The following is a 21958-nucleotide window of genomic DNA, read 5'->3' as shown; positions in this document are numbered from 1 at the left end:
AATGTAGTGATTGCCCTTGCAAATAGTGTCTAAAAAAAAGCCGATTCCCCCAGTAGAACTAAAGCGCCTATGAGCCTAAATTTACTTGTGTGCTCTGTCAAACCAGAACTGAAAATAAATTTATATTCTTCAATATAAACTATGCTGTGTACCCGCCAATCAAAATTTTGTTCAACTATTGAGTCGACTAATCATGCACTGGGTTCATCTTGGTTTTCTTTTAATTCAACACGCGCTCAACAAACTGTCAACTGAAGCTCAAAAGTCATTTCTGTGAGGAACAATTCGAAAGGAGCAATCATCATCAGTTTCGTTATAATACGGGATTGCTTCACTTGTGTATGCCGATTTTCGGACAATATAGAAGCTGCTAGATATAGACATGGTCGTTTCAGCATTTATTTCTTCATGAATTGTTTCCATAATTTCAGCGAAGCTGGCTTAGAAATGGAATACTCCTTTTGGTTGCAACACAAAAGCAATTATAAAGAAAAAACCAGCGGACGGGCGCAGACACGGGACGACGCTGAACTTGCAGCTGATTTACTCGCAAGAAACACAGAGATAAATACCCTTCTACAAAGTACCAACACATGCAAGTAGTTGGCCAACTGGTCCAGCTCCGTACCCTACAAATACGCAATACGTGGCACGCAAGGAAAGACGAAGGTCGGCAATGACGCAGGGGAAATCTCCCTATTTTAGTGCTGCGGGAACGCTTACTGATCGATCTCAAATACCTAATGAATCTTAGAAGTATCCTGGAGACAGAGGTTTCACTTCTCAAGAACATATCAACACTTTTAGAGGCCACACGTTACTGAATGTTAGCGTATATAATTGTGTTACTTAATACGTTACTCAGTATCTCTTCCATAGGAGTGCTTATCCATTATTAGGCCGAAACTGAAGCATGCGTGTTTGCTTGGGGCCCTTGCACTCGAATTAATATTCACCTACTTAGTGAATTTGAAGAAAAGCAGTCAGGTTTATTGAATTTAAATACTCAAGAACCGTCCGACGATTCTCTAATTGACGTAATGAAACCTAATTTAATCGAACATTTAGAAAATAGAAAAGCAATCAGGGTTATTTTATTGAAATATTCATGCATCATGCAGAAAATTTCGCCTTGAATATCTTACCTCTGTTCACAACATATACTAGAAATTAGAAGAAAACTTCTCCCTGAATTTCCTACCTCTGTTCGCAACATTAACTAGGAATTCATCCCGCGCCATACCTGTTTCTGAAACACGGCACACGCGTCATCTTAACCCCTTGCTTCGCCTGAACCGGTGCTTTCAATTTTTCATTTTTTTTAGGACGATACCGGATTCAAACAACTTTCTGCTATCACAGCGGAGTGCATCAGCGTCGCTGCATTATGAAGATTGTTGTTTTCCTGTATGTTTTTTTATTAGCTGTTTTTATATAGAGGAATGCCCTAGTGTCGCATCAGTATTGTGTATCGTTGTGCTCTATGGTTCTGTGTTTTCGCCCCCTGTTTCAAACATTTTAAATCCACAGTAAATAAAAATACCAAAAAGTCTGCTTCCAACCTACCTCCGCAAAGTCTTCTTCACCTTGCTATATCCTTTGTTGGTTGCAGGAGAATGCGATCGAAAGCATCGTCAGTTTGCCAGACGGACCCACCACATTTGCAATCGCCGTTTCACTGTTGGTACTTGAATTTGATGGTGTGGACACTAAACCACTACCGAACGAGATTCAAGGATTTCCCGTCGGGAAGCCCTATTCCCAATTCAAGGCCTTCGTAAATTTCCCAGATGTAAGAGAGTAACGTGCTGCTTTTTTCACATACGTATCACCTGACAAGGTGCTGTTGTCACCTGTCAGGTGTAAGACGGGGCATAATTTTCTCCATCTCATTAACTGAGATGGGCAAGTCGCGTGACCTTTTGAGTGATCTTGACCGCTGTGCGCCATTAATTGTGCCTTAGAGAAGGCGCAGCACAAATTACAAATTTTTTTAGACAGTCTATAGACTTCTGTCTGAAAGTTTATAGCCTCTAGAGACAAATCCGATAGAGCAGTTTGTAGGCAACACAAATGCTATATAAAGTCTATAGACAATCAATAGATTTATGACCATGCATTGTTAGTAGACTTTTGTTCCTAGAAAGTCTATTGACTAGGAATAGACAAAAGGAAACATCTATGGGAACGCAATAGAGTCAATAAGAAGTCTATAGATTGCGTGTAGACCAATTTTATGAGATGGGCTCCAAGATGAAAGGCAGGCTTCAAGTTTCTTAAAAAAAAATGTCGCCGTTTTCAAGCGGTGCCTACCATTCCTTAATGCACTCCTAGGTTACTGCAGAGTGACGTCTTAAACAAAAGCATATGTGAATTCAAACACCTAATGGCAGCATTATGAAAATGAAATTTCTAGAAACATAAAAAAATGAGCCAGTTAGGAATATAACTAGTAACTAGCGACTGCTTGTTTTCAAAAATATGAACAAAATAAAAACGCGAAAAAAATGCCGGCATGCTCAAACTGTACACTCACTTCAGGAAATTTTGTGGGGCGGACATTTTTCTTCGTCTCAATGCATTCAGACTGGTTTTGAAGTGTCAGGAAGGAAGACCAGTTTTATTTTGGGAAACGTGGTACATAACGTGTGCCCAGGCTTCACGTGAAACGCCGCTGCTTTGCGCAATTGTTTACGTTTGGAGGTATATCCCATTTGATTTAGTGCTTGTACTGAAAAATTATATTGTCAGTTTCTTTCTCTGCACATGGACAATATCGGCTCACTGAAAAACAATGTACTTTTTCTGGGTCGACTTGTCTCGTTTCCTCTTTCGCCTAGCGCCAACTAGTCGTAGCTTTCCTGAGCTAATACGCAGAGGCGGTAATAATATCTTTCTTCCTTAGATCTGCAAAGTAGTTATGCCCTCCGGAAAATTGACCCCGATGGCCCATTACAACGACTCAGCGGCCTGCATTATACATTTCGACGCGACGAAGAATCCAGCTCAGGCCTACTCGTTCGAGACGGCTGATACCCTTCAGCATAAGGTGTGCATACTCACTCATTATCCGTTATGCTGGCTGTCGGCCGCTGACCCAAATGACGCGGGTTCGATCCCGGCCGCGGCGGTCGAATTTCGACGGAGGAAAATTCTAGAGGCCCCTGTACTATGCGATGTCAGTGCACGTAAAAGAACCCCAGGGTTTCGTCCCCAAGCGGTCCAAATTTCCGGAGCCCTTCACTACCACGTTTTTCATAGCCTGAGTCGTTTTGGGACGTTAAAATCTCATAAACCTAAACCTAAAGTTATTCGTTATGCCAATCTGGCTGCATCCCAGCTATGTACATCAGATTTTCAATACCTTTCATTTTTGTGTGTGACAATATTCATGCTACTGTAGCGTACAATGCGCGAAACGAAACGTAAAGTTTCTATATACTTCAGGGGCGACCATTTCTATTAAACTGAACATACATCACGGACAAAGCAGCGTCGAGGTCGGCTTCCACAACAAGGAACATTACTGCGCAAAGGCCCCATAGACTTACAGCGAGCCATAGGTTAGCTATGAAGTAGGTATCCCGAAGATTTCCCGAACTGTCTGAGAATGAAACATGCTTGATGGCGCCTTTGGTGCGGTCTTATAAATTGTTCATTTGTTTCTCCCTTGAAATGCCTGGCTTGGCGGATTGACAATGTTATTTTGTCACCTGTATCGATCCTGAATGCCTTCTAATCCATATCACCCCCACCCGAGTCACGATCCTGATGTTCAAGGGAGATTTTGCGATCCTGCAGATGCTAAACTGAAAATACTTTACTGCAGCCTGTCAGTGTTTCTTGTCAGCACGCAGTCAAGTCGGAAGGAAATGAATTTTTAATGGACTTGCTAAAAAGGTGCAGGTTTCATAATGTTGAAACTTGGTTTCGTGACGATAGGGTCGTAATATTATTCTGTGACTATAGTTCCTTTTACTATAACCGCCCAAAGAACGGACGGAGATGTTTTTATTGTAGTTTGTATTGTTCTTGAGCAAAACATGTAAATTTGAGATGCTGACAATTCTCCATGAAACTATTCTCATCTGTGTTCTCTATCGCCTACGGCATAGTCGTGCAGCTGATATATTTTAAGGTTTAGAATGAGTGTTTCACTGTGTTTCCTTCAACTGATATACCTTCCTAAGGGGGAGCGACATTTCCTCACCACACTGGTAGTGGCTAGAATGGTTAATGTGATTGCTCAAAAGGTATTCCAGCATCAACAACATCGCTATTCGATTTGTTTGTTACCACTCCCGACCGTATCAGCACATTAGTAGAAGTAGTAAAGTACTCCATAACTAATGACTTACTGTATAGATAATTGTGCACTAAATCAGGCTAAACAGCAGACTTTATCAGTCGAAGTACATTCGACTATTTTTGTCAGTAAATAGCAAAAAACCTATGAGAAGGTGCCTACCAAAGGAATACCAGTGATGGGGCATACAAGAAGCCCGCTGCAGTATTTAAAGTTATTTTGGATGAAATTCTGTATCTAGCAATCAGGTATATTGATTTAAAAGGACATGTCCGAGCATGGCGCGTGATAAAGAGAAATATCTTTCGCAAAATGTATACATACGAAGAGAAAAGTGATGTACAAGTTTCAGGAAGCTGAAAGAAAATCCTTTGAAAAGAATTCATGAATAAAAGCAACGATAATTAAATTATCTTTTCTAGGCTATCAAATTTCGAGGTATAAAAAAATTGAGAAGCGCCTAAATTTGTTATGAACCGCACGCATGCCGACCCCTCCTCCTTTCCTCTCGTTAAAGTTCCTTTATCTCTCTCTCTCTCTCTCGCAAGCATTCACAGCACGTTGACCTTATGGTAATCACAAACAGTCAGGTGTTGTCAGGATCTTCATTCGCTTACTGTTTTAATAAATATTCCACCTGCCAAGCACACCAGAATAATAACCAAACAGGCATTTCATACCTCCTTAAACTCACGCGCAAGAGTCATACTTCGACACCGCTACGGAAGCAGAAGTGTTTTTATGTTTATACTCCCTGCGTAACCAAGAGGGTTTAATATTTACCTTTGTTCAATTTGCTTTTGATAAAATGGTGGGTGCCAATGCTGATAAACATTTGTAAACTGTTGTCGTCTAGAGTAAACGTCTCCAAAAATCTTCAAGTTGCTAAAGTGATTGGGTAAATTAAAGTGAAGCCAGCAATAATGTCTCACATTCCAGACCCATGTCTGTGCTTCGAATATTCCCAGAAGGGATAACAATTTACTTTACTCAAGGATCATTGCATTCAACGACAAATATAACTTTTTCCGAAGAGCACCACAGATTTCATTGCGGAGGGTCAATTACTCAGGCACTGATTCAACGCAAGGAATTTATACTGGACAGTACGGAGTCCTGATTACCTACACTAGGAATATTTTTCGATTTTGCAAAGCACTTGCAAGCTTAGCCGCACTATATAATAAATGAATTTGTACTTTACAGTTTCTATGGATTAGTATTAGCCTAATTTAAAATTTCGGTGCTAACCTACCATTTAAATTGTTATACCAATTGTTTAAGTGCTCGTACTCGTTTCATCAATACTATAAATATGGGTGAAACTGATGTAGAATTTTTTTTATAGACATTTACCTGGTGTGAGTATTTCTGGAATGCCGCCACTCTAAATATGGGAATGGGACATTTCAAGCTGGCGTTCCTGCTTGCTTTTTTGACAGTGATGCAACATCCTCCTGTGGTGGTGAAAACAAAAAGAAAAACGAAACTTTCACGCATTCGCTGCATAGAGTGCTCTTAGCAGAGTGAAAACGGGAAGGCAGCAAGCGAGAACAAAGCTGATTATCTTTTTCCGCGTTAGTTAAGCATAATATGAAGATGACCACGTGAAAAAGCGCACATATACGGCTGTACTCGAGTATGGAGAACGAGTGTCTTTGAATGTAAGGTTCGCACTTTCGCTGTACTATTTTCCGTCGAAATCACACCACACGAAAAAAAAAGTCTAGAATAAGAATACTCACGGGAAGCCAAATAAGCTAACGATCCGGTGAACTCACTTCCTGCGAAATTTATTGTAATCATCTTTACGTGCGTGCAATAATGTTGTCTTCTACTGTATGATTTAAGTAGAAGGTGCAAAGAAGGTAGTTGATCTGCTCCCTTCTAATGGTCCTGCTTAATGACTTTGACATGTAATTCGTCATTATGTACAACGAGGTAGTAATTGAGGCTTTAAACCTGGCACTAGAAAGTAATGAAACAGCCACTTGCGGAAATGTATTTATTCACCAAACTTTTTCTTCCCAGATGGTACGAACCTGGGATATGCTTGCCAAGCAGCGGAAGAGAAATGTTGCCTGGGTTGTGAACAGCGTGTCAAAAAATCTGAGCCCAGAAGAGTGCGGAGGCTTCGCTCACCGCCTTAAGAAGATACGCGAATTGAATTATGCTCCCAAGAAAGACGCCTAGCACAGGATGGGAATCATCAGATTACGTTGCCCGTGGTGGACGGCATCATTAAAATGAAATGAAAGCAATTAACCATCGGAGCTAATAACTTTAGGATGTACAAGGAGATTAAGAAAGAGTGCACAACAGGCACGGCTGGTTGGTTTGCCTTGTGTCCTTCTTGGAAGTTTCTATCTTTTCTTGCATGTTGCGGCCGCAAGTTAGAAAGCGCAGGTGACATACGAAGCGGTCAGAGAACGAATGAAACATAGGACAGTGCACAAGGTAGCCGGAAATTAGTCCAAAGCTCGTGATTTCCATAAACGCAACAAGTGTAGCAAATACCAAAGAGTAAAGTATATTCGAGGATAAGAGGTTCAACTGGAAGATCGACGGGCTGAGTAGTATTCGAAAAGTAGAACTGCATGTCAAGCTTCAAATAAACATTTATGAATATTTGACTATTTGTGAACATTTATGGCAAATATTGTAGTGAAACGAAACGTTCTCAATTCTTTGATGCGTAATTATGAATTGGCTATGTTCCCTGTGTCATACTATTCTAGTTATTGTCGGAAGATCCGTGCGTTATGACGCCGCTGCGTTAGTCCCGAGTACTATGAAGCCCGTTTTTCCAGATTTTTCAAGTTCTATAGACTAATTTTCTTTCGCCACATGCAGATCGATGTAGCCTATACTCCAAAGAATAAGGGCTCGAAATAGTGATAACTTCCCCTAAGAAGCAAGGAATTCTCAACCGCGGGGCTCTTATAACTGCTCTTCAAAGCGCCATTACATATATATTTCTAATCTCTAGCGAGTCGGAACCGCACATAAAATTCAGTACTGCGACAAACCTTCCAAACATAATTCCTACCGCTACAAATGGCGCCAAACAACTTGGGTCTTTGCTCTTACAGCAAGCAATGAAGACTACTTGCTCTATAATTTTTTGGTATACAGTTTTAAGGGCATTTAAATTTGCTGCTTAAAGATTGTGCACGAAAGGCCAACGCCCTGCGGCCAGTTTGCACTCATCGTTTATTGAAATACCGCGAAACTCAGTTATGTTAATAGAGCCTTATTTTGCCTTGCCAGATACTACAAGAAGCTACGTCTGCTTTTAAATCTAGGCCACTGTTTTCGAGCCATCGCGGTCTCCTTGAAGTAGTCATCTGGAAGAATGTTTCACGACCACAGGTTCTACGACAATTTATACGTTTATGTTTAGAGTGCTGTGCTAAAGCTGTGGTTAACCGTCAAGTGTCCTAGGGCTTGGTTAGGACTCAACAGGCCTCTCGAAGTTATTCAGAGTGCTGACTAGATGCTGTGGTGCCCACTCAGTTTTTTTTTTTTTGAAGCGAGAAGCTTCACTACCCGCACAACAGCCGCGCTTCGCGTGAGCCGTCGGAGCCAAGATTTGCCACAGCTGCGCATGCGCGAAACCGAGCGAAGTCACGCGGAGCGCAGGGGGCCGCAGCCGCCGCCGCACCGACTCCGCCGCCTGACCTTTCGGTGCAGCCGCGCGCTACTGCGCATGTGCGCCGCCTCCTCACCGCCGCTACTACTGCTCGCTCATCTCCTCGCCACCATTTTACCTTTCGTTGCAGCCGCGTGTTTACCACAGTTACTACACATGCACAAGGAGGGGTATATAGCGCGCTTGCCTACACCGTTACCGTGGTGCTCCCACTAAACTGGTTTTCCTCTGCAGCAGCCATCATAACGGCCTCCGCTGACTCAAGTCGCCCCTTCGAAACCAGCCAGTGCGGCGACTCTTGCACGATGCAGAAGAACGGCAGTGAGAGCTAAGTCGGCAGAAGAAATATTGCCTGCTTTAGTATCCAGCTCAGCTTGATAGCCAGAAAGCTTGCGAACCAAAGGTCAGACGCAATCACGCCGTACATGCCGCAGAGAACAACGTGCAACGGCCTGTTGTCGTGGGTGGTGACCTCGAAGAGGCTGACGATTGTCAGGGATGCCACCACACCGGCGCTGCCCGAGGTGAAGAACTTCAAGGTGGTGTGCATCACGTAGCTTCTGGACAGGCAGCCAGTCACTGAAGACACGATGAGCAAAGCCACGCCTGCCAGGAGAACGGGCATACGGCCTATTCTGTCTGCTATGCAGCCAGCGGGAATCGCGAAGACAGCACCGGCGTTGTGGACAGCAGTGATCACCGCCATTAGGAACCGCCTTTGACAGACAAGGTTCCACTCACTCACGACGGTTGTCCTGGCTGGCTGGTCATCGTATACCCACTCCTGGCAGGGGATCATCTCTGTGTTGTTTGAATCTTCCGGCTGCTTTTAGATCTGGCATCGGCTCACTCTCCTGTCGGCGCCCACAAAGACTGTTGAGTTCCCCCACGAAACTTCCGAGATGTTAGGTGCAGATGCCTGCTTGCACCAGTATTCAACGTCCTTCGAAATCAGCTGGATGGCGAAGCCGTGGATGTTCATCAAGAAAAGAGCAAGAGAGCCGAAGATTAGCAGTCGCCTCTGGAAGATGCCGTGTCCAAAGGCCTCGCAGCAGTCAAAGGACTCGCTGGTTATTAAGTCCTTAGAGAGCAGGCGTGAGGGTAACAGGATGTCCATGCTGTGGGCTTATCGTCTTAAGAAGACGACGTCTGGCGAAGCGTCTGGAGATTTATAGTGTCAGGTTCGTCAGGAACGACTGGCTGGTAGGATGAAAGAGCTTCTTCTTTGTACCGAGGGAACGCTTCACGTGACTACCTCGTTTTCGACACGGTCTAGTTGTCGTTTCTCAGTTGTACCTTATGTGCGCATTATAGTAAAAAAAAAAACTATTCAAAGCACTTTCTGTGGAGACGCACGAGTAGACTGTGGCGCATGGAGCGGGCAGAAACACCTTCCGAACTTTGAATGACGTTTTGAGAGATTTATGGGGTTGGCTTGCGGAACGTTCTACTTTTTGGAAGCTCATAATCACAACACACCCACGGCCTAACTGTTGACCTCTCGTAGGATATCGCCTATAAGGAGAGTCAAGGTTTTTCAAGAGACTGTAGCAAACCGAAAAAAAGGAAATTTCAACAAATAACGTTCGATAAAATTGAAAAATCCCCTTCCGAACTTTCCGATTCATTAGAAAGGGATTTCAGATGGCGCCGTTCATAAAAACCGTTCATTATGAATTTCCTTCCCACGCTTTCAAGGAACCAATGTTAAGTCGAAAATAAAGGAGGGAGTGAGAGGGTGAAGAGAGCAGAGAGGCCGTAGTGCAGGGCTTCGCAATAAGGATGAACACTGGGGGTACTTTAGCGTGCACTGACTTATCGCAAGAGCATTGTGACGTTTTTTTTGTGCTTCACCTTTATGGAAATGACAAGAGACAGCAGGGGTATCTCTCTTTTGCCGTGGCTTCTGCCGGAGGTTGCCGCGCATGCATTTTATATGGGTTGTAAAGACGAGGAAGCACATCCACCACAGTGGTATGTGTCACTCCACCAGAGGCCAAAAACAACGAAGACGAACTAGGATTTCAGCACCATATTTATTTATTTATTTTATTTTGCCCTCAGAGCCTTGCAGGCATTGCAGAGGGGAATGGGCAGAAAATATAGAGCGAACAATGGAGAAAAAGGAAACGCGTACATAAAAGACTAATCATTGTATACAATGTTAGCTAGAGAAAAATACATTAGTGCAGAACAAAACTGTCACAGTTTATACAACACCAGCCAAAGCTTTGCGAAAGTTATTTGTTATTGTTATATTATAGTTATTGTTATAAAAACACAGATGAACATGCGTTTCAGCGGCATTGCTGTAAAGACGAAGAACAGGGGCTTAAATGACATTGCTATCACCGCTTGTCTGTGCTCTCTCTCTGTCTCTCTCTCTCTCTCTCTGTGTATATATATATATATATATATATATATATATATATATTTGGGTGATCCTCAGTAAAGCAAATAAAGTCGACCTTGGTGGTGTATGTGCAAAAAGGGCGCTGCAAGACGGTAACCTCTCTTCTTGAATTGCAAGCCACAAAAAAATGCTTCTTGGCTTACAGCTGGTATGCAGTTTTTATCCCTTAGAAACGGTTAACAAGCGAGAATGAGCAAAGGGCTCAGAGAACACGCAAACAACTTTAAAATATTTGGCTACTATCAGCGCGGGCAATGTTCGAGGCTACGACGAGAAAAGTTTATGGTTTATGGGGGTTTAACGTCCCAAAGCGGCTCAGGCTATGAGGGACGCCGTAGTGGAGGGCACTGGGTAATTTCAACTACCTGGGGTTCCTTAACGTGCACTTGCATTGTACAGTATACGGGCCTCTAGAATTTTGCATTCATCGTAATTTGACCGCCGCGGCCCGAATCGAATCCGCGTATTTCGTGTCAGCAGCCGAGTGCCGTAACCACTGTGCCACCACTGCGGCTGTTGCGACGAAAAAAGAAAAAAGAATTATCTGATTCACGACTGCGAACCACCATACCTTGGCTGATCCTCCCTCGTCGGTTTGTGCCATTTTTACCGAGACAGAAGAAGAAGAAGACTGCAAAACATCGGTTCATCGGCGCGCGCTGTGTTAAAGCCTCGCGAAGAAAAAGAAGAGCTGTTTCTCATGGAGTGTGCCACGATGGAAGCGGGAGACAGTGACGGCGTCCGATGGTAAGTCATCTGTTATCGCTTAGGACTCGTAACTTGCTCGTTTACCTCGATTCCTCTTTCGAAACCCCTAATTCAACGGCGCTGAGCTAAGCCTGGTCTGAATTTCGGTACAAACCTTTTATTTCAGCAGCGCCTGCACCGCTGCCATCTCAGACAGCTTTAAATGTTAATTTCGGGTACGAATACCCATGGATAAGGTGCGCATGGCGGTTTCCCTGAAACATGTCCGTGTCTTTCTTTTGCAATTTTTTTTGGCGGTATAATTTTTTATCCCGAGCGTCAACAACAGGATGTAATTGTTCGCGTCATGTGATAGCTGCATATATCTACACTTACGCTTGCCAACATTCGACGCAGGCGAAAAAACTTGACTCACATGGCATGTTCTTTCTCACTGACGGAGCTTCCCTTTTGCCAAAAGCAAACGAGCAACAGGTTCTTGCTTCTGAACCGTATAATGAAGCCTTTACAGCACCCCTGAAGACTGAAATGTGTCAGCACGTGAGGACAAGGGTTCACCTTACTTTGCACAGATTCAGAGCTCAAGGGCTGCCATAAGTGCTTCGCTACGCTTCTAAGAAACAAACTACCGTTGCCCGGTTTCCTTTGGCAAAGACGGTGCATTTCTCTGCTTCTTCAGTTTTAATGGTATGTCAGGGCTTTGCTTACTTATAAGCGTATCAAATTTACGGGCTGGTAATCAGTTGCTCGGAAACATGTTTCTTTATTATTTAGGGAAAACGTCCACCTGAAGCGCTGGACTCAGACCTAGCACTGATGCTTCGTGTGGCATCAGTCGTACTGACTGGTGTAAACTGTATTGTATAGCCACTCCTGCTCTTGTGAGAAAAGCCTGGCGAGAAAGAAAAATATATCTGTCGAACTTCTCATAATGCATGGCGCGCAGTCAGAATAAAAATGTTCCCTCTTGCCTTGACGGTTCAAAGTTCGTCACCACTGTCCTCTTCGCATTGTCTTCTTGTGGCAAAGTGACTATAGTATACACTGTGAGAATAAGTTCCATTTCATACTGCCGAGTCCGTAGTTGAGTGGTGCTAAAGCTTCCATTTATTTTCAGGCAGGACCAAGCGTGGTCAGACGCCCTACTGACGCCGCAGGCGAAGTCTACTGGCGCGATGGCCGCCAGCAACAGCTGGCCAACCCGGGATATGGGAAGCAACGATGCGGCCATCCTCCGTCCGACGTCCACAATGACCACAGGCGCGGGCTGCGTTCGATCGCGTGGTGCGGCAGCCAGGGCAGGTCGCTTCGCCCCTTTGTCCATACCGGCACCGCTGCTGGAAGAGGCGCGTCCGGCGGGCTGGAAACCCTCGCCAGGCGACTGCGTCAAGAGTGTCGTGCACAGGCTCATCGTGGTGGCCCTGTCCGCTGCGGTGCTCAGTCTGGCGGCCGCCTTCGCTGTCTTCCTGCTGGGCTGCCCCATGACCCTGGTCGCGGCGCTGCTCGCCACGGGCGTCACCATCGAAGTCTGCTGCTGGTTCCTGTTCCTCTGCAGCTGCGCCCAGAAGTCACGCGCCATCCTCGCAGCTGTCCTCATGCCGCAGAAGGAAAGGTACCCACGTGAAGACGAGATGGAAATGCAGCAGCACTGGGACGCTGACCATGCAGAATCTTCAGCAGCCTTCGGGGGCGACTACTTTGTCGCCGTGTAGCTCATATCCGCTGACGTTGAGCTCAATGGGACGAAAATGCGGATCACGTTCCGTGCGGTTCCATCGCTCGTGAGGTCCTCTTTCTGCAGGTCCTTCTCCTTTATGGCCTATCGTATCGTAATGGCATGTGCTTATTTTGTTATTTGTGAACTGATGTGAGCCACTAATAGTGCATTTAGTGCAATAGTGCATTTAAATATATCTCAACAGTATGTGAATCAAGATTTTTTTATTCAGCGTTCAATATTGAAAGTGTGTTGAAAATTTTGGAACACAGAATATAATCGTAGTTTTCCATTTCATCTCTGAGTAAGCCGTACATAGATGCTTATAATACTGTGAGGAAGTGAAAGATTGCAGATTAAATTTACGCGTTAAGACGTGTACAGGGTGGTCCACTCTAAGTGCGAACACGGCTCCGCGTGGCCGCGCTCCGCGTCCGCGCATCGAAGCAAAGCCGCGCAGGCGCACAGGGGCCCGGGGGAGGAGCTTCGTGTCGTCTGCTACAGTGCTGGCGCGCACCTCGCTTGCATTGCTTGTAGCAGACGACACGAAGCTCCTCCCCCGGGCCCCTGTGCGCCTGCGCGGCTTTGCTTCGATGCGCGAACGCGCCGGATCCGCTGGCGCTCCGCGGAGCGCGGCCACGCGGAGCCGTGTTCGCAGTTAGGGTGGACCACCCTGTACATCAAAGGTATAAGAAATAAACGAGGCGGCTTTTCTAGGAAAGGAAACTCTAATTTGGCTATTGGAGCGAAAAGAGGAAAGGGACAAGAGAACAATGCAACAAGAGGAAAAACAAACGGGAGAACAGAACAAAATCCTGGCGAAAAGTACAGAAAAGAATCAAAAGGGAAAGGCACACTTTTGTCTCTTAAGGCGCGCTCACACTAGCGGCAAACTTCCCGCAGGGGCGCAGCGTCCACGGCGCCGCTGCGTCGCAGCTCCTCGGAATCACGCTGACACTGCGCGCGCTTTCTCGCTGCGGTTGTCTTGGAATGTAGGGAGAAGGCGTTGAGAGAGGGCAAAGCAACCGCCGAGTGCCCCGCAGGACGAGCGCAGCCTCCGCCTCCGCCGACGGGGTCACTGAACTCGGATTGACGTCACGGTTCACGGTCGGCCCCCATTGGCTGTGCTCGTCAGCGGCACGGGAAAAATAGCTCCCGGACCCATCGCTCTGCGGGACGGCACAGCCAATAGGTCAGCGTCCCAGTGTCGACGCACAGTTGCCGGCGTTTCCCACGTTGGCCTTCAACGCTGCCGCAGCGTCAGCGTCTGTGGGGTCCAGGCACGGTCCCCAGGTCAGGTAGACGAGCATCGAGCGGGAAGGAGTGGCTGGGCGTCGGGCAGTCTTTAGGCCGGGGTCAGCGTCCCAGTGTCGACGCACAGTTGCCGGCGTTTCCCACGTTGGCTTTGAACGCTGCCGCAGCGTCAGCGTCTGTGGGGTCCAGGCACGGTCCCCAGGTCAGGTAGACGAGCATCGAGCGGGAAGGAGTGGCTAGGCGTTGGGCAGTCTTTAGGCCGGGGTCAGCGTCCCACTGTCGTCGCACAGTTGCCGGCGTTTCCCACGTTGGCCTTCAACGCTGCCGCAGCGTCAGCGTCTGTGGGGTCCAGGCACGGTCCCCAGGTCAGGTAGCCCGGGTACGCCACGTAGGCGCCAGAAGCGGCCGTGTGGAGAAGCTGTTGGATGGACGGAGAAGAGTGGTGCCTGCGTCTGGTGGCTGATTCTCTCGACGACGGATGTCCAGGTCTGGTGACCCGGACGTCTGCGGCTGAGGCCCAAGCCCGGAACTCGGGCAGCCAGGAGAACTCGTACACGTCCGTCGCCGACCGCGCTCTTCTCTTCTCTGCCCCGTAATCTTCTTCCACCTGCCCCGCCGTACTCCTCCGCACGCGCTACACGTGCTTTTTCGTCTTCCGCCCCAGAACCGACGCTGGGTGGCGCTATCTCCTTACAAATACGCAGTAGTTGCTGTTGCACCTATACACATTGTAAGCTGCCCCGCTGTGCAACTGCATATCTCAAGGCCATTTATAAAAAAAAAAAAAAACGGAGCAACGTATCCTTTAAACGTATTGTAACCTATTTACACTAATCCAGTAAATTTTTTGAGGAAACCAAGAAATAGTTGTTTCACACCGATAAGCACAATATAAAGGTCGCTACAGCTATCTTCTCTGATCATGCAATACTCGTGAAAATCTCTGCCTATAGCCGAGTATGATAAGCCACCTTATAATAGAGTATTATAACGAGCGCAGTTATAGCGAACGCTCGCTTATTAGGATCGGAGGTGGTGCTACTGTCAAAATATGTACTAGAACAATAGCATGTTTTCTCAGATACAGTGACCGATCATGTCAACACAACTATGTTATCGCGGACAAGGAGGCGCCTCAAATTTGGCCCCGCACTCGAAACTGCGCGGTTCCCAGTAGCGTGTGGGCCGAAAAGCGTATTCTAGCTTCCATGTCACGCTCGCTCTTTTCGGAAATGGTGTGTCGTCTTCGGAAAAGTAAAAAAGTCGGCATTAAAACCACTGCCAAGTGCGAACAGATAGACTTCTGGGCGAACCTGTGCATGCGCGTGTGCCAATTGGTCTCAAGTCGAAGCAGGAGTTCGTAGCACATGCTGTTGGGCTTTTTGGAGTTACCTCTTCTCTTCTGTCGGTCCTGTTTTTTGTCCCAATTTTGTAGTCGCGTAGAGGGGCAGCGTTGAAAGCGAACCAATGGCACGCGGTCGGTGATAAACCAATGATAGTTATCTAAGATCTTTGAATGCCGGTCACATTATATGCCTTGCTGGCACAACCTGTCACGCTGTGAGCGTTCTCCAACTTCTGCGCTCCTGCCGGCTGTAAGTAACGCGCATACAACCAGGAGGGCAAATGGCACTTTCTGCGTCCACGTGAGTTGCACCAGCTTCGCCGCTCGTTGGCGCAAATTATTTCGGCGACAAGCGCATTACCACTCCGTAGAGCTTGGAAAGCTCTATTAGAGGGCCTGCGTCAAGAAGAAGACCTGCATAACGGACCTTTTCAAGAAGTATACGCCACCTTTTGTGGATTTCCTATTGGGCTCGGATGCTTTTGCGCTCTTATTTTTATGCAAATGCTGTCGTGGGACAAGCAAATCAAGTGTTTGTAACAGGGCGTAAGTTGTATACAGAGAAATTGCTACTTAAGTTTCTATGTGGACCTGAAAGCGGAACAAGATAGCAAAGGCAAAAATAGAGACAAGTTTGAATCCATGGCCGTACTAGACAAGCCCATTTACTACGAACGTTGAATACAATGAAAGCAATCTTGTTATAAGTGGGCTCGACTGTAATGGATATTAAGGAGGCAATAGTGCGGTCGAGAAGTGCATCTAGCCTGGCTGAATACACCCATACTTCAATAGTTTCTTCGAAGTTCCGTTCGTAAGAAGCTGAAAGGTTGGAGACCAAATTTCATTCGAAAAATTCGCCGCGTGCTGTTTGTAAGGCCAACCAATTAACGAAGTCTACGTTCACTGCTGTCTAACGATGCTATATGCCCCCAACACTGTGACTGGGGTTCTCTAGGTGGTACGGCCATGGATTGAAGTTTGTCCGTATTTTTGCCTTGGCTATCTTGTTCCTCTTTCCAGGTCCACATAGGAACTTAACTAGCAATTTCTCAGTATATAACGTATGCCATGTTACAAACACTTGTTTTCTTTGTCCCACGACGGCATTTTCACAAAAAACCAAGAGTGCAAAAGCCCCCGAGCACAAATTTCTGTTCCTGGGGAACGTTTTTGCCAGCACCACTATGCATCTGAATGGCACTCACAGGGTATGCTATCATCTTTTTGGCTCACAATAAGTGAAGTGCTTTTGCAAAGGAGAAAGGGGAAAAGTCCTTAAAGCAGCCCCAAATCATCATCATCATCAGCCTGGCTACGCCCACTACAGAGCAGACGGCCTCTTCCGTGTCTCTCCAATTAACACTGTTTTTTGCCAGCTGCAGCCAACGTATCCCCACAAACTTAATCTCATCCGCCCACCTAACTTTCTGGCGCCCCCTGCTACGCCTGCCTTCTCTTGGAATTCACTCTGTTACCCTTGACCAGCGGTTATGTTGCCTTCACATTACATGCCCTGCCGAAGCCCATTTCTTCCTCTTGATTTCGGCCAGGATGCCATTAATCCGTGTTTCTTCTCTCACCCAATCTTCCCGCTTGCAGTCTCTTAAGGTGGATTCACACGATGGACCGAATCGCAGATCTCGCGGAACGAATCCGTGACGTCACGTCACGTCCGAGGGCCGTCCGCGTGCTAAGAGCATTCACACGACGGATGTGAAGAGCAGACGGAAGAGCGGACGGAAACGGAAGAAGCAGGCAAGCTCTCGACACCAGGTTGGCAGCGAACGGCAGCCGAGACCTGTTTCGAGAGTAGTCGTCAAAATGGAGGTGCAGCGCAAGCGTCGGTTGGCAGCGATCGCGGCAGTGGCAATTGAAGTTGATCAGTTTGATGATGACTGCGACGACTGCTACGCGAAACGCAGTTGCTGGCAAAGGGACTGGATTGCCAGAAAGGAGCTCGGTTTACAAAACCAGTTGTACGAAGAGCTCCTAGATGTCGATCCAGCCGAATACCGCCGGCTGCTCCGCGTAAATGAGGAGCAGTTTCTGCAGCTGTTATCACGCGTCGGTCCACGCATAGAAAGAAGAGATACTGTAATGAGGAAAGCCATTCCTGCGAAGACACGGCTGCAGGTGACACTACGGTACCTTGCCACTGGTGAGTGTTGTATTTCTTTGTGTAGGTGCTTGTAGAGGCAGAGTTTTTTCTTTGGAGGAAGCATGTTATTGTGGGGATCTTATTCCAGGAATTGGTTAAGAAGTGCATCTTATGATAAAAATAAAATGAAGCTGGAGCTGCATTTGTGTGATGTTGGTTGCCTCACTGCCGCTCGAAACTATTTTACCAATCTGCGGGTGTTCCAAGTTAGCGGCACCGTGTAACGCGAGAACTGACGGAACGTGTTACTGCGGCACTGTCTCTTGCTTTGATTGTTACATCTTGACGTCCACGGCATGCAGAAGTGTGGGGACTTGCTGCTTTTATGCACCCGAGAAACTTCGTTTCTCTAGAGCAACAAAAATTTCAAGGGTTGCTGTATTGTGGGGCTCACGTGAGACAAATTCCAAATAGAAAATTTTTGTGGGCTTCTTTTAAATTTGCTACTCAATTTAAATTGCATTGTGCTCTGTCTTCCCAGGAGAGAGCCACCATTCGCTCAATACAGGGCTTTGAATATCAGTGGAATTTTCCCAACTGTGCCGGGGCGATTGATGGCAAGCACGTCACCATCACCAAGCCTGCCAATCGGGCTCACGTTATTACAATTATAAAAAAACATTCAGTATTATACTGTTTGCTGTTGTGGATTCCAACTACAAGTTCTTTTACACTGATGTTGGCGCATCTGGATCACAAGGAGACGCGGGGGTCTGGCAGACAACACGTCTGCAAGAAGATATCAGCAATGGAAGAGCCGGATTGCCAGATGTTGTGAAAGTGGCAAGTTCACCTGATATTGTGGTGCCGCCTGTATTAGTTGGGGATGATGCGTTCCCAATAGGCAGGAACCTCATGAAGCCATTCAGCGATAAAAGGCTCACAGAGGAGAAGAAGATATTCAACTACAGGTAAATACTGAATACAACATTTTGCGCTGTAAAATTGCGATTACTTCAGTCACTTGATCCAGATGCTTGATAGCACGTAATCTTGTCCCTCCCTTGCCTTCCATGCTGTTTAGGCATTATCTCTGCCTGTTTTGCAAATTTGTGTGCATGCTCTGTAGACTGACTTGTATTTTTGCTTTTCAGGTTGTCCCGTGCTCGACGCGTTGTGGAGAACGCCTTTGGTATACTTGCCAATCGGTTTCGCTGCCTCCACACAGTGATGAATACCAAGCCAGAACAGGCAGCAGCCATTGTCGACGCAACATGCGTACTACACAATTTTTTGGGCATGGATGGCCTAAATGATGGAGATACACATCTCGAACTTGGCAACAGCTCAGAACTTTCTGAGCAGCCTTCACCTCGTGGAAGGATTAATGCCATCGGTGCAGCAGTACGACAACAATTGTGCAGCTTCTTTGGCAACCAAGGTGCCGTACCATGGCAGCGTGAGGCTGCCCACCTAGACGTGAGCAAGTATTGATGAGAGCAAAATAGTGTTTGAATGAAATAAAAAACTTTATTTTTTATTAGCTCATATTGCTGAAAATTTCTCAATCACTTTAAGAACCTCTGCCTGACACGACAGCATCTTCTCCTTGGGCACAGATCTGACATGGGCAGCGACCAGCTTTCCAAATTGGTCCGCTTGATCTTCTTGCTGCACAGGCATCTGAAATGAGCTAATTTTTCTAGGACTTGCTGGCGTTCGCTCCAGCGAGCAGTGGACTCCCGAGCCCGTTAATTCCTTTTCCTTTTGCCTGGCTGCTGACCTGGAGAGGGTGGGGCTGGTGCTGCCTGTATCTCTAGTGTGCTCGACTCTGCTGCAGTGAGAACTGCAGCTTCATTGTCTTGCTCTGGAGACTGCAACGAGAAAAAATGATAATGGTCCTGATTACTGCTTTTAAGTGCGTTCAACACACATGGTCGGATGCCTTAAGAAGTTAATGTAATTGCCATGGAAAAGTATCAATGACAGTTATTGCAGGAAACTTTTTTTCTCGGACCTCCTATCCGAACCTCAAAAACATAAGTGCATACTGAACCCTTATCCCGAAACGTACAGTTCCTACTGAAAGCATAATCGGAAAGAAGCCAACAGCCATCGAAACCCAGGAAAAAAAGAGGGAGATTTTTTTTAGTTTGATTGGGAAAGTAACTATAATTATATTATGGCTTCAAAATAATTAGAAAATACTCTCGAGCCGTAACATTAGGACACTTAATTTCCTATTTATCAAACCCACACAAAAAAAAAGGCAACATTCCCCTATGCTTCCCTGGTCTCCGATGGCGGCTGGCTTTCACATGAGTGCTATTTTCACAATCTGCTATTTTACTAGCGGTCTTGTGCACATGCCCCGCGCCAAACAAAGAGGTCACAAGTTGTCGCTTTTTCCAGATTTTGACGGGAAAATTTCTACTAATACACCGCTAATATCGTGAGGGTACGATGTGCGAGGCATTGCACAAAATATCTTACCGTTTCTACGTTCAGTTCATTGCCTTCGCACTGCCCGTTGATTGTGCGGTGCGTCGGCTGTCGTACACTGTCCAAAAACTTCAGTGTCCGGAAAAATCTCCATTTTCCAGTGTAGGCCTCGTCGGCTGCCTGGCCACTTTTTGTGGCGAGAATTTTTTTCTTTTCCAGGCGGTAGGTGCGCCTTTTATTATTGAAAAAGGTCTTCAGTGATTCTGCGTGAAATCAAAGAACAATCATTTCCCATATCAAATAAATGCTCGCTGGATTTCATGCAGTATACTGCGTGAAAGCACAGCGTGTCAATCATGTTGCATGTTTTACGCACTAGTTACTTGATCGTCACTTCGAGGAATATGGCGAAATACATAAGGCTACAAAAAAACACTAAAGAAATAGGCGAGGTACATTTGGAAATTTACGAAACATCACATACCTGTACTGTAGGGCGCATAGGCTGGCCAGTGTTCTGTCATCTCTTCACTGATCTTTTCCCACAACGCCTGCTTCAACTCCGTATTGGAATAATCATTTCGAGCAACGTCCCAAAGCGTTGGGAACTGCTCAACAAGATTAATTAAAAAAAGCGCCGCATCGTCGCACAAAGTCATGGCGCGCACGTGAGGGCAGCAGTACAACGGCCAACGACACAAGTACGCAAATGCACGTGCGCACGCATGCACACGTTTCGCTTGTAAACAGTGATGCTTACTCCCATGCGGCTGTCGCAAAAAATTGCGCAAAAAGTAGCAGAGTGGCCAGACAACGCGGTGTTTCAGTCTGAATTCGTGTTGGTTCCCCGCCAGAATCCCGAAGCGAAAAAGCGCCTTGCATTTTCCGTCCGCGTCATCCGCGGACACGAGTTGGCTGGCCTGAATCCGTGACGTCAAGTCACGTGATGCGCGATTCGTCCGCGAGATCTGCGATTCGGTCCGTCGTGTGAATCCACCTTAAAACGTTACACCGATGATTTTTCTTTCCGTAGCTCTCTGCATTGACCTTAACTTAAGCTGGACCTTTTTCGTTAGCCTCCACGTTTCCGCCCCATAGGTGAGTAGCGGTAAGATACAGCTGTTTTATACTTTTCTCTTGAGGAATATTGATAAACTGCAATTCATGATCTGTGATAGCCTGCCATATGCGCTCCACCCCATCAGAGCTTCCTGGTATGAGCTCACAAGCTAGAGATGGGAAGTGGGCTAGTGTGCCCGCGAAACGCCTGTTTCGCGATGTAATTGAGGAGAGGAATTGGGTGAGAGTTTTTGTATGCATAGGCAGTCCCAGCATGTGCGACTCTCATCGGATAGGCTCTTGAGTTTCTGAGATAGGAGATGAAATAGCATCTTCCACTGCACATCAGATGATGCTGCCTCTTCGACTAGTTAGCTAAGGAGGCTAGCATTTATTGCTTTGGCTTGTGCAGAAGAGACCGCATTCAGATCGACAAGAGATAAGCGCCAGGTTCACGATGTTGAATGCGTGCAGGTAGTCAATGTCGTGCAGAGCACATGCTACGTGTAGCGACGCGCAATCTCGGATACTAGTACGTGGACGGGCGCTATGTTAGGTGGTGCCGATAAACCGCTGCATGCTATACTGCGCGCTCTAAGCACGATAAAAGGCCGAGAGCTAGACCGGTGCGTGTCCGGCGGAAGCTCTCACCAGTCGTCTGGTGTTGTCTCAGCACCGGAATGAATACGCTCCAGCGCACGAGCTGAAGCTTCTTGGAACTTGTTCTTTTGTTAGACTTTTCCCATTAGGCCATGTCAACATGTCGCTCTTGTTTTCATGGGATATAGGGCGCACTGCCACTGCGGGGACTGGCCAAGTCACAGACGGATGGTCAAAAGAGTTTTTTTTTAAAGCGAAAGCTTAACTACTTGCACTTTCTGTCTTTACTGTAGCGCGGCGGTGCCACCATTGACCTTTAGTTGACCTCTGTGTGACGTCATGTGTGACATCACGCCGAAGA

At 46.5% G+C, this 21958-nt stretch overlaps 3 protein-coding genes and 3 pseudogenes across 4 annotated transcripts in view; 4 read left to right on the top strand and 2 right to left on the bottom strand.

The window, feature by feature from the left end:
• LOC149342284 (uncharacterized) overlaps nt 1-6499 on the top strand; it is a 33287-nt gene extending 26788 nt beyond the window's left edge. The window contains exons 7-9 of the mRNA XM_089546776.1: nt 1613-1792; nt 2906-3049; nt 6338-6499. Coding sequence (XP_089402902.1) covers nt 1613-1792; nt 2906-3049; nt 6338-6499 — 486 coding nt within the window. The remainder of the gene's footprint in view (nt 1-1612; nt 1793-2905; nt 3050-6337) is intronic.
• Nucleotides 6500-8145: 1646 nt separating this feature from the next.
• On the bottom strand, nt 8146-9075 carry LOC149342283 (solute carrier family 22 member 23-like; annotated as a pseudogene).
• A 2011-nt stretch (nt 9076-11086) lies between these two features.
• Nucleotides 11087-12810, top strand: LOC149342282 (uncharacterized). Its single transcript, XM_089546774.1, has 2 exons — nt 11087-11118; nt 12197-12810. Exons 1-2 carry the CDS (start codon nt 11087-11089, stop codon nt 12789-12791), a joined length of 627 nt encoding a protein of 208 aa, XP_089402900.1. The 3' UTR covers nt 12792-12810.
• Nucleotides 12811-17063: 4253 nt separating this feature from the next.
• On the top strand, nt 17064-18039 carry LOC149342281 (uncharacterized; annotated as a pseudogene).
• A 180-nt stretch (nt 18040-18219) lies between these two features.
• LOC149342279 (uncharacterized) lies at nt 18220-20914 on the bottom strand. Its single transcript, XM_089544587.1, has 3 exons — nt 20423-20914; nt 19990-20201; nt 18220-19370 (listed from the first exon to the last, which is right to left on the bottom strand). The coding sequence occupies exons 1-3, from the start codon at nt 20595-20597 to the stop codon at nt 19248-19250; spliced, it is 510 nt and encodes a 169-aa protein (XP_089400713.1). The 5' UTR covers nt 20598-20914; the 3' UTR covers nt 18220-19247.
• On the top strand, nt 18268-19044 carry LOC149342280 (uncharacterized; annotated as a pseudogene). Its single transcript, XR_016283019.1, has 2 exons — nt 18268-18467; nt 18651-19044. The product of XR_016283019.1 is annotated as an uncharacterized LOC149342280 (transcript).
• Nucleotides 20915-21958: the final 1044 nt, after the last annotated feature.

This window comes from Amblyomma mixtum, chromosome 5 (assembly GCF_055824585.1).
Source record: "Amblyomma mixtum isolate Tamu chromosome 5, ASM5582458v1, whole genome shotgun sequence".
In the NCBI taxonomy this organism is placed as follows: Eukaryota; Metazoa; Arthropoda; class Arachnida; order Ixodida; family Ixodidae; genus Amblyomma; species Amblyomma mixtum.
The sequence above is the reverse complement of the archived record's forward strand: the minus strand, read 5'-3'. Positions and strand labels throughout refer to the sequence as shown.